The sequence below is a fragment of the Triticum dicoccoides genome, chromosome 1B (genome assembly GCF_002162155.2).
Source record: "Triticum dicoccoides isolate Atlit2015 ecotype Zavitan chromosome 1B, WEW_v2.0, whole genome shotgun sequence".
In the NCBI taxonomy this organism is placed as follows: domain Eukaryota; kingdom Viridiplantae; phylum Streptophyta; class Magnoliopsida; order Poales; family Poaceae; genus Triticum; species Triticum dicoccoides.
In genome coordinates this window covers 618,460,692-618,472,785 of record NC_041381.1, presented here as the reverse complement: position 1 = coordinate 618,472,785, position 12,094 = coordinate 618,460,692, and the positions used below count along the sequence as shown (strand labels likewise).

Sequence of the window (12,094 nt, the reverse complement as noted above, 5' to 3'; positions counted from 1 at the left end):
TTGTACTGCGAATAACAGAATATGCCATACAAAACACTATACCAGAATATATACACTACCAGCTAAAACTACGCTTTACACCGGCGCTTACGTAGTACGACAAGGACGCCTTCCAAATTACACAGGTGCACTCACGCAACGCAAGCACAAGGCTGCAAGCAACAAACCTCCAACGAAAGCTACACCTCATTTCTCTACTCGCATTCGTACACCATCTCGATCTCAACCACCGTCTCCCACGTCTTGCATCGATTTGTTTACGCGATCTCTACGATCGCTGTCGAAACTGCCGGCCCCGGCCACCTCCGTCGCGGGCCGGCCATGGACAGCAGCCGCCACGACCACGCGCTCCCTCCCTTGTTCGCAGGGTCAAACGGCATGCGTATATAAGATCCCGTCCATGGCCGCGGTCGATTGGAGGTTGCACCGTTCGTTTGTTAGAGCTTAGCTAGCTAGCAGCAGCCTTGCACGGCGGCGAGAGGATTAGACCGGCGGCGATCGAGCGGATGAGGATTTCGAGGCCGTACTCGGGGGTGTCCAGAAGCGGGGCGACGGCGAGGACGGGGCCGCACGCGCTGCCGCTGGCGCGGATCAAGAAGATCATGAAGCGGTCCGCGGGGGACGGCAGCGGCGGCGACGGCGCCGGGGCGAGGATGATCTCGGGCGAGGCGCCCGTGGTGTTCTCCAGGGCGTGCGAGCTGTTCGTCGCCGAGCTGACGCAGGCCGCCTGGGCCGCCACGCTCGAGGGCCGGCGCCGGACCGTGCACGCCGAGGACGTCGCCGCCGCCGTCAGGGACACCGACCTCTTCGACTTCCTCGTCGACGTCGTCAAGCCCAGGCTAGGTGACGATGGCGTCGATGCCGCGGACGGCGAAGGCCGGGTCGCGCCGGGCGCCGGTGTCCACGGGGGCGCGCTCGACTAGAAACTTGTCAATGCATGCATCCGGATCCATGCATGCACGGTCGTTGTGGTTAATATGGAATCAAACTGTACGGCGATTAATTGCACTAATTTCGTTCATGTTGTTTTTACTTGCTACTGCTGCCGCCAATTCAAACCGAATGACTCGCCGGTGCAACTAGCACGATTTAATTACCTTGTACACACAAGCATTCGAGCAGTATATGTCTACCTTTGTCAGTCTACATCAGGGACTTTGGATTGACGGTTTTTTAAAGGAAATTTTGAAGATTTCAGTGCTATAAAATTGCTCCCTCTGTAAACTAAGACCTTTTAAATCACTATTAGTGATTATATTAGTTTACAGAGGGAGTAATAGATAAGTTTTTAGCGAGGATGTTTGATGTTTCCACACTTTGATCACAAGCGAATGGAAAGGTTCGTAAAGCTTTATATGTAACCAAACGTCCTTTTGCTGACAATTCATGAAATGTCCAACCCCCTTATAAACGAAAACTAATAATTTAATCAGGCAATTCAAACAGGCCGTGAGATGACCAAATAATAGAATGAGTGCACCCATTTCCTAAAATTCAGTAAAAACATATTTGTAAACTTTGAATAATTCTAGAAAAAAAAACACGCAATATATACTGAGTTGAAACTTACCCATGCAAATTTTCTTACAATAATATGACAACTTTGAGAACATGGGAATGCTACAATTAAGTTCTAAGACTTATAGCATTCTCATTTCCACCCAGCCCAGAAATGGTCATATTATTTCTTCAAAAATTATATGCATAAGTTTCTAACCAATACATGCCTGTCTTTATTCATATTTTTTCAGAACTTACAAAGAATCTAACTTAACTAGGCCCTTCGTCTCGCATCCCTTCATCTCGCAACCACGTGAACAAGCGACTAGGGTTTCATCTGCCGCTCGTCAGCGCCGGAGCCGATCTGCCTCATCTCCCGTGGCTTTAGGGTCATGGACATGTGGTGGATCCCAGCCCTTGCGGAGGATTCCTACTTCATCTTTAGGTGTTTTCACGAGTTCTATTAGGGTTTGTGTTATATTCAAGAAGGCGTGGTGGCGGTGGCTCCCTGGAAATGGAGTAAGGTTCTCCTAGCCTAACCTCCATCCCGGCAGTGCGTCTAGCGTCGTCGGGAAGGTGTCTAGATGTGTGTCTCCGGCGGATCTCATGGGATTCAGTTGGTGTTGGTCTCTAGTGATTCCCTTGTATCCAATTTTCATTCATGTGTCTACAGATTCGACCCTTCTAGTCTATATTCTCTTCGTCGGCTACGGTTGTTGTTATGGTGTACTTGTCTTATGGGGAATTAGCATGACGACTTCTCGACTGTCTAGAAACAACTTTTACCCGGATCTGATGAGGGGGTGGTGATGATGATGTCGTGCCTTTTCAGTTCGCTCTAGTGATTGTAGTCGTCGCTAGGTGGTCTACGGACCTTGATGTATTTTTTGTTACTTCTAGTATTCTTTGTACTCCCATCACAGTTGATGAATATCTTGGAAGCTTTTCCTAAAAAATACAAATTGTTTCTTTTAAATTTACGATGTACCTTGATTCCAAAAATCAACTCTACATTATATGGGTTATCCTAGAAAAAAAAGGCTACTCAAATGCCTTTATTTTCATAGATATAACATTCTCTTAGAAATATATACCTGATTAACATATTTTAGTAGAAGTCGGCTATTATATTATTATTATTATTATTATTATCCACGAATACCAATACATATAATTAGGCCGGGGTGTTTCCCCTTTTCGAAGAAAAACCAATACATATAATTAAACTACACTATGAGTTGGAGAAAACATATTGTGAAATGGTCAATTTTTCACACTAAACATTTGATGGAAAAGTTTTCCCCAACTTCTTAGAAGGATTGTAGGGCTATTTTATGATGTACCCAAACAACTATTGATGAGGATCCTAAATACCATGTCTTAAAAAAATACATACATATTTCATGGAAATCAAAAACTAAAATGACATCCTCAAATACCATGCCAAATTAACAAATTGCCCATGGATTCGTCTTCCCTCCACCCGCCGCCCCGATGGTTGGTGGTGGGGAGGAGAATCCTGATGCCTTCGCTTCGGTTACAAGTTTACATTCGTTTTCTTAGCCCTCGTAGGTGCGACGTTTGGATGGATAGTGACACTTCTTCTTCGAGTTTGTCTTTCGAGTTCCTATCCTTCTTAAGTTTGTACATCTGGGCGTAGTCGACGGAGCTTCGGCGTAGATTTATGTCGTCTCTTTGAGGCGGTGAGGATATGATTTCTCGTCGTGTGATGAGATTTGATGTCAGGTACTTCAGATCTTAAATTCAACAACGACGACAGTGGCTGCAGAACGCTGGTCCTTGGGGCACATGCACGAAGACTTCACGGTTATCATCGACAAAGTCAAGCCAGCTCTGAGGGAGCAGCGATACGACGTGTTGGCGGCTCGTTCTTGCAATAACAATGGTTGTTTGGTGGTATAGAAATCTCGATATAGGAGCGACTTTTATTATGTCTGAGATGTTTTGGACTTCCGTTAAACTTTTTATAATAGATCTGGACATTTTTTTTTTGAAAAAAGATTTTAAAAAACGTGCCTAAGCAAACTACACTATCACTCGGAGAAACACACATTTTACGTGTCAATTCGTCGCGTCGGCGGCGGCAATGAGCCTCCCGGGAGCACGCCTCCTGGCCGTCGCCAAGAACTGCACCCGCCGGCAGCTCAGCCAGATCCATGGCCTCCTCCTCACCTCCTCGCTCCACCGTCTCCCGGGCCTGCCCGCCCTCCTCGTCCGCCGCGCCACCGACGTCGGCGACATGGCCCACGCCGACCTGCTCTTCTCCTCGTTCCTCCGGTCGGGGGCGCCGCCCGACGCCGCCCTCTACAACGCCATGATCCGCGGGTGCTCGTACCACGGCCCCCACGAGCGCGCGCTAGAGCTGTTCGACGAGATGCCGCGCCGGGGCCTCGTCGCCGACGGCTTCACCTACCCGTACGTCCTGGACGCGTGCGCGCGGCTCAGCGCGCGGCGGCGCGGGGAGGGCGTCCATGGCCGGGTCGTGAAGGAGGGGCTCGACCACGTGCCGGCCGTCGGGAGCTCGCTTCTCGCCTTCTACGTCTCCGTGTGTGGCGGCGGCTCGCTGGGCGACGCGCGGAGGCTGTTCGACGGATTGCGCGTCAGGTCCGTGGGCCTGTCGAACCACATGATGGCGGAGCACGCCAAGGCCGGGGACGCCGGCTCCGCGCGGGGGGTCTTCGACGCGATGGCAGACAGGGACGTCGTGTCGTGGAACACAATGCTCGCCGTGCACGTCAAGTCAGGCGACATCGCGGCGGCGAAGGAGCTTTTCGCTGAGATGCCGGAGAGGGACGTCGTGTCATGGACGACAATGCTGAGGGCGCTGTCCGTGGCGGGCGACTTCGCCGGCATGAGGAGCCTGTTCAGCCAGATGCCGGAGAGGAACCTGGTGTCCTGGAACTGCGTGCTCTCGAGCTACACCCGGCACGGCAGGTTCTCGCAGGCGCTCCGCCTCTTCCCATGGATGCTGCTCGAAGGCCACACCCCCAACAGCTTCACCGTCGTGTCGCTCCTCTCGGCCTGCGAGCACCTCCGGAAGCTGCGGATGGGCCGGTGGGTGCACGCCAACCTGGTGACGCCGGCGCTGCAGGCCCACGCCGCCGTCGGGACGGCGCTGGTGGAGATGTACGCCATGTGCGGCGACGTAGCCCGCGCGCTCGTCGTCTTCACCAAGATGCGCGGCAAGGACGTGTTCGCCTGGAACGTGATGATCAGGGGCCTGGCGGTGCACGGGCGGGCCGGCGACGCGCTCAGGCTGTTCGACCTCATGAGGCGGCAGGGCTTCCGGCCCGACCGCTTCACCTTCATGGGCGTGCTGCTGGCGTGCAGCCACGGGGGACTCGTCGACGAAGGGCGCAGGGCGTTCGACGCGATGCAGAGGGAGCACGGCGTCCGCCCCTCGCCGGAGCACTACGGCTGCCTGGTCGACCTGCTCTGCCGCGGCGGCGATGTCGATGGGGCGGTGGGAGTGGTGCGCGCGATGCCTTGTCGGCCGGACCAGTGGGTCTGGAGGGCGCTGCTCGGCGGGTGCGGCGTTCGGGCCGGCCTCGGGTCGGCCGAGGTTCCGGCGACGGCGACGGCCACGGGTGGTTGGTCGGAGGATGGCGAGCGTGCGCCGTTTCTTCAAGATAAGCAAGTAGATATGCGAACGTAATTCAGACGGCGCTGACTGACATGTGGTCGAATCCCTCGTTCATCATCACCTCGATAGCATTGTCGACGACGAGCAGCGCGCCACCACGGCAAAGAACCCCACCATTGCCTACCGGGTCGCCTCTGTCTGCGCCATTATCGAGGAGCACGACGCCAGCAAGACGCCCATGAGCGCTAGCCGAGTTGCTGCCATGTACTCCATTGAAAGGTTGGAAGACTTGTGATGCCCATGGAAGTTGGAAGAGGTGATAAAGGAGACAAATCCTCTAAATTAGCCATGTCGCTCCCACCAACCATGCTCTGCAGATTATTATGGGCTATGTCAGGTTTCATGATATAGCATAGATTAGTGGAAATAAATCTGTTGATTGGGTGTTATGGGCAAGAGGTTTTCCAGGTATGCTCGGTTCAATTGATTGCATGCGTTGACAATAGAAGAATTGTCCCAAAGGTTTGTGTGGGATGTACCAAGGTCACACCAAAGAGAACATCATCATACTCACGCCGTGGCATCAAAGGACTTATAGATTGACATGCCTGGTTCTCACAACAACATTAGTGGGCTCCAGTGATCTCACGTGTTCAGAAGACTTTGTAGTGGGGAAGTGCCGCCGTGCAACAAACAATGGGCACGACTACAATATGGGGTACTATTTTGCCACTGATATCTATCCTCGGTGGGCAGCGTTGTGAAGACCATATCCGATCCTCATGGCAACAAACAAAGCCACTTTAAAACAATACAAGTAACTAGGAAGGAGCTCCAAACTTATTGGGGAATTGTTCGTGGAGTTGCAGTGATGTGGGAATCAAAGACTTTGTGGCAGTTAGAGGACGAGGGTGAGGGGGCAGCCCGAACCCAATATTATTGAGAAGTCTGGAAGAACAAGTTCACATCCCAGAACAAGATATATATTAGATTCAAATTTTCTGCAAATGCATGATAATCTTCTAGATCAACAGATGCATGTGCAACTACCCAATAATCTTGTGGAGCATATATGTACTCACAATGAAAATCAAAGAGCTTAAGTTTGAATTATGCAACTACAATAAATTTTATGTTTAAATTATGTATTTCACTACCAACAAATGTTAATTACATGTGATTTATATGTATGATAGATATGCATGCATTTGAGGATTTTGATATGAGAAGTGTGGCTGTTCAGCAGGACATACGAGGAGCCGTCCAACACTGTCCAGGGTCACGCCTGCGGACATTTAGGGCTTGTTCGGTTGCATGAATTTTGAAGAGGATTGGAGTGGATTGGGGAGGATTCAATCCTCAATAAGCTAAAATCCACATCAATCCCGTCCAAACCTCCCCAATCTTCTCCAGGAGAGGTTTAACCGAACATTGCCTATCCTCTCCAGGAGAGGTTTAACCGAACATTGCCTTAGGGAGGGCGGTTTTGCCAAGTCCGGCTATAGATGCTCCAGCGCCGGATTTGCACTGAGTTTACCGGCTGGTGTCACTCAATCTCCGTGATCTGGCGCTGTGGTATGTTGACCAAAAGGAGGAAAATAAAGTATATAGTGATAATACAGATGACAAGCCAGCAACTGCATAAAATGCATAGCGTCAGTGACGACGAACCCATGCACCGTAGCCACTAGTACTACAGCAGACCATAGCAATTACAGGCATGCATCGCCTACGTACGTACGTTACAGGCATACATCTCCGGCCATCGCCTACAGTACGTACACAGGAACAGATTAGCGCACCGCACCGCACCGGAGGAACAACCGATTACCATCCAAACAATAATACACCACGTATCTAACCGGCCTGAGCTTCATTAACAGCACGCGTCGCCAAATAAAAGGCAGTCGGAATGAGCATCTAGTTTATGAAAATCGGCGACTAAATAACGAGTCATGCTAAGTTGATCAGCATCTAGTAGTTTGGTGCTTCGTCCAAGATCCATCTCAGTACATCTTATACTCGACTAATCCTCGCATCTCATCGCCACCATTGATTACGAGCTCACCATGTTGAACTGGAACCTGGACAGCTGCTGCGGGATGGTGGAAATCACTGGTCCGTACCGCTGCATCCACATAAGAACAAAAATCAGACTATTTCATAGGAAGCATCATGCAATAACAAAATTTAGACTGCACACGGAAATATGCAAAGCACTGTGATAAAATAAGCAAATTCTGCATGGTCGTATGAATCTACTAAAAGCTGCAGGTTTCAAGGATCCTATTCCTATCACCTGGCTACAGAGTGAAGATCCATATGGATATGTGACAACTAAGCCAGTATTGACAGCACCAAAAATGACTCACTTTGCAGGTTTTTAACTAGACAGGACATGTACTTTCTCAGTCAAATATAGATGGTAAGTAGGAAAAAAAATAGTGAAGCAAAACAAAATTGCTTGTAGTGGGATACATCTTTGCGAAGAAAAAAGTATTATCACTGGGTCCCTTTTTAGCATGTGCTTGGTTGGAGGTATGTAATGGAATGGTTCCAGATATTGGTACCATCCTGGTGTTTGGTTGTGAGCACCCAGCAAATCAGAATGAAAATAAGATGGTCCAGATTCACAACATGTTGATAACGCAAAATCGGTCTAAACGACCAATATTCCTTGCTGCATTCGTTCCTCACGTGGTCTCTATCCCACACTCTAAAAAAAAAAACCTATCTCTTGTCCATCTCTGTGGCGGCACACACATCTTGGTGGTTGTAAATGGGAGGCGAGACAGCAATCGTCGCTGGGTGGTATAGAAGCAGTGGGCCAGCACTCCTTTTGGAGTGCTGGGCAGCTGCTGTGGGCAAGATGCTGGGCGTAGCAGCTGATGGGACTCGGCATCTGCTAGGAGCCTAGGAGGTGACCAGAACCGTGAGCAGAGGAAGGAGCAGAGGTGGGCTTCCGAAGAGCAAGGGAATAGCATGGAAATGGTCAGACAAATGAAGCTCAATGTATGCATGCCAAAACAAAATCCTAGCTAGTTAATTGTTCAGGTATCTGCTGGATTTGGAGGCACATTCCAGAGTTAATTGTTGTTACATTGCTCACCTCTGTGAGATTATAATTTTACAGTTCTATATGTTGAAAACAGTAGATTATTCAAACGTGCATGTACATTACAATTATTTCCTTAATTTGTCTAAATAGTTGGTTTAGGTGACTAGGTATGTGATCAAGAACTTTGGATGACTAGCTTTTGTGAAGCCTTGCCTATGGACTTCGTATGGTTGCATGGACAGCATAAATAGGTGCTTCATACTTTTAAACTTTCGTCACAAAGTGTGTTATGTCTGATGTCTATATTTGTCATGCGTGTGCATGCTTATTATTAACTGTTTGTACTGGAAATACAAATGAAATGCTGCTGAAAATTCAAATGAGCTATTGGTGAAATTTACACATATGCAAGAGGCAACATTACTCTTCATATCAAGAAGGGACTCAAACTATATTCATTCCATGCGTCCCTCCAACAAACCACAAAATGGAATCATCCCATTCAATAATGACATTCCCTCAACCAAAAAACATCTGGAATGATTGTATTTTTCGTTCCAAACACCTAGATTTAACCATTCCATCATACTTGGTTCCCAACCAAACACAACCTAAAGGCATATATTTGAGGGATGGGTACAGTGTTTCCAAACAGCACTAAAAGTTAACTTTCACCATAAGAGGAGTGCTGCTTACCTGAACATTGTCATATAGTTCAAACAGTGGAACAGCAAGTAGCTTCAAGTTCCTTGGAACAGCGAAATACTCCCTTTCAGTTAGGTGAACAATGAAAAGCTTCTTGCACTCCTGTTAATCAAATTGGTCATTTCCATTCCTGAATCCCAAATCCTAATAATAGATGGTTACAAGAAAAACTCAAGAGTGTACCTTGGGCTTTGTTATATGTGGAGGGCAGTAAGGATACATCACGGTTTCAAAGTTTGGCCTCCACCATTCAGCAACACACTCTCCAACCTGAAAGTAACAAGCATATTAGAACTTTATCTGAATGGATACAGTTTACAGATCTATCATTTACATGCATCTCACCACAACAAAGTCAGCATGGTAATTAACAAAACCGGAGCCTAAAGTTACGGTAAGCAGAAGCCAGGACAGGAAAGTTCTCCCTGATTCGACATACTTCATATTTTGGTAAATACATCAAAACCATTACAGAGACATCCGCTCAAAAGTTAGAACCTTGTTATACAAACGTGTAGACGCAAAGAAGATAACATGTACCAGTATGACAGCACACAGTTAGCACTGGAAACTGGATAACAATTTTCTGTAATTAACACACATGGCAATGTTCCAATTTAGGTGCAGCCGCAATATAGCCCATAAGGAGCTATATAATGTTATTGTCTGCATGACTTAAATGGGGAATGACTATAACAACCATGTTAAGTGAACAGGTTATGGGGAGTTGAAATGGAAGTTCAGTTTTTCTTTCTTCTAGATGCAGATAACCTTCTGTGCTACTGGGTTAACTATGATCCAGCAAGGTACAAAGTGACCAGATACAACTTGAAGGCCCCAAAAAATAAGTAATGAGATATGGTCATTCACCATTATAACAAAAATAAAACTGAATTCCTGTTGGTTCATTACCTGCCAGTTAGGTGGAAAGGAAGGTGAGTTAACTGCAAGCTTGCTGCACAGCTTCCTTTTCAGGCCCTCAATTTCTGCAGGATTCCAGTCACATGAGTGAACAGCCAAAGACTCATGATGGTACCAAATAAGAAAGATATGATAGAAAAGCTGAGCAACCAAAAACTCACCACTTTCTCCAGGCTTCAACCGTCCACCGGGAAGTTTGCAAAATGTGTTTCCAATTTGCAACAACAGTATGTGGGGGTGGTTGTGCTCTTGCACCTATACCAGACAATCCAATTGAATATTTCAGTTTATTTGACAAATTACTACAGCCATAGCCAACTGTAACTGCAGGAATTTTACTGACCACTGGATGTTTCAGGCACAAGAATGTAAATAACAGTAACTATGAGATGGATGAATACAAACATACCAATAGGATTGCTTCAACACTTGTTCGCATTCCTTCTTTCATGTAGCTGACATTTGCACAAGTAATTAGTAGGTTAACTGATGATCCATTTGACAGAATAAGGTTACACTACTTAGCAGAGTAGCCAAGTGTTCAGGGGATACTTAGGAGACAACATAGAATGTACATAAATCTAGCAACCGGTTGAAGAAACAGTAAAAAAATCTATATGGGCTCCCTTTATGAATTATGATATGATACATATTAGCTTGACATTCCAGGCTAGTATTCCAACAAATTATCATGTACAATGCTCCATAATAGATGCAAAAAACAGTAGACTACATGAACAGTCATAAATCAACTTCGACAGTACCTAAATAAGGGCCAAAGTAAGGCATTCTCAAATTTGACTAAAATATACAGGGAAGTGGTACTAATGGGGGAGGCCTTCGACCCAACAAAAAACGCAAATGATGTGAGCTCTAGGGTTTAGGGTTTCCGGCGAGAACAAGACACCAGGGCCAGGGGCATGTCTGGATCGGGGAGGCGGGGGAGGGGCACTCACTTGACCTTCATGCGAGCGAGGCGGTCGGCGACGGAGGTGTCCTTCTCCATCTTGGCCTCCTTGGTGCCGAACGTGTAGTTGGCGAGCGGGTACACGTTCACCACCGGCGAGGACGGAGTGCCCACCATCTCTTCCCCCGCTTCGCTTCGCCGGGCGCTGCCTCTTTCTTCTCCGGATCCGGTGGTTGCCGGCGGTGGCGGCGGGGGAGGAGAGGTGGTGCGGGCTTTTTTTTTGGCGAGGTTCGGGGCCGTTCTTGGCAGTGGGGGGTTTGTGGGGGTGGGTTGGGCGTCTCTCGGGTCTCGATCGCGGGCTCGCGGCTTTGACCAAGGCACATGTGGGCCTTGTGACTTTTTTTTCTTTTTCTTTGAAACTGTGTGGGCCTGTAATTTTGCAGCAAAGACCAAGAGTAAGAACCCCTAAAATAAATAAAAAACAAGAGTAAGGAAAAAAAAGATACTACTCCTACCATGGGACACACTTTGCTAGCAATATACTTGTCTCACCCTAGAGCAAAGGAACATACTTTTTTTTTTGCATGTAACATGTCTTCTACCCAAAGCTCATATGCAACATGTCTTCTCCATGATCTCGTCCGTCTCCTCTTTCGACTTATTGGCGTTGTCGCCCATCCTCCTCCTCGAAACCCTCGCCTTCCGTACGTCCTCTTCGCATCATAAATACTCCCTGGGGAGAACTGGCAATAGCCCAGTGGCTAGGTCGAGGTGATGCATCCCGACTGGCCACGATTCAAATGCCATCGGAAGCGAATTTGTGGCATCTCACTTGGGTGGGCTGTATCATATATAGGCCATGGATTGCTCCCCATTGGTTGCTCCCCATTGGCATCTATTTATGCATCGTGATTCGTGCAAGCAATTTTGTCTTTTTTTTTCATATAAAACATATGAACTTCAAACTTTACAATACAACAAATCATTCTAACTAGAATGTGGGAAAAAACTTTCAGATTTTTTCATGCATCATAAATTTTAAAAATAACATTGTTTGAATAAAAGAAATCTCATTTTCTATATTTATGTCGGACAAAAAAATCTGTAAGTTTTTTCCCGTAGGGAAAGTAGTGGCTGCACCCACGCAGGACATTTCAAAAAATTCTAAAACTTTGTGGGAATGATCATCAACAAATGTTATCGGTGCTTGCAAAGTTTGGTAGTCAAATTACATTCGATGAGCTCCGTACAAAAAAGACAAAATTACAAAAATCTGCCCAAACAGTGCACTTACATTTTGACTAATTTTCAGTGATTTTGTCTTTTTTTTGTACGGAGCTCCTCGAATGTTATTTGACCACCAAGCTTTGCGAGCACCCATAACATTTGTTGATGATCA

At 47.3% G+C, this 12,094-nt stretch overlaps 2 protein-coding genes across 2 annotated transcripts; one reads left to right on the top strand and one right to left on the bottom strand.

The window, feature by feature from the left end:
* Nucleotides 1-227: 227 nt before the first annotated feature.
* LOC119310253 (nuclear transcription factor Y subunit C-3-like) lies at nucleotides 228-1,177 on the top strand. Its single transcript, XM_037586061.1, has one exon. The coding sequence runs from the start codon at nucleotides 507-509 to the stop codon at nucleotides 921-923; it is 417 nt and encodes a 138-aa protein (XP_037441958.1). The 5' UTR covers nucleotides 228-506; the 3' UTR covers nucleotides 924-1,177.
* Nucleotides 1,178-6,727: 5,550 nt separating this feature from the next.
* LOC119349155 (pre-mRNA cleavage factor Im 25 kDa subunit 2-like) lies at nucleotides 6,728-11,024 on the bottom strand. The gene is made up of 7 exons (XM_037617165.1): nucleotides 10,745-11,024; nucleotides 10,198-10,243; nucleotides 9,950-10,043; nucleotides 9,780-9,853; nucleotides 9,051-9,137; nucleotides 8,859-8,969; nucleotides 6,728-7,232 (listed from the first exon to the last, which is right to left on the bottom strand). The coding sequence occupies exons 1-7, from the start codon at nucleotides 10,870-10,872 to the stop codon at nucleotides 7,161-7,163; spliced, it is 612 nt and encodes a 203-aa protein (XP_037473062.1). The 5' UTR covers nucleotides 10,873-11,024; the 3' UTR covers nucleotides 6,728-7,160.
* Between the last annotated feature and the right edge of the window lie 1,070 nt (nucleotides 11,025-12,094).

Bases quoted from the DNA above. Each gene is read 5' to 3' on its own strand.
- LOC119349155 (XM_037617165.1), bottom strand. From the start codon at position 10,872: ATGGTGGGCACTCCGTCCTCGCCGGTGGTGAACGTGTACCCGCTCGCC. The intron at 9,854-9,949 runs GTGAGTTTTTGG...GGAATCCTGCAG, and splicing joins GTTGAAGCCTGGAGAAAGTG to AAATTGAGGGCCTGAAAAGG. The intron at 8,970-9,050 runs GTACACTCTTGA...TTTGATTAACAG, and splicing joins CACATATAACAAAGCCCAAG to GAGTGCAAGAAGCTTTTCAT.
- LOC119310253 (XM_037586061.1), top strand. From the start codon at position 507: ATGAGGATTTCGAGGCCGTACTCGGGGGTGTCCAGAAGCGGGGCGACG.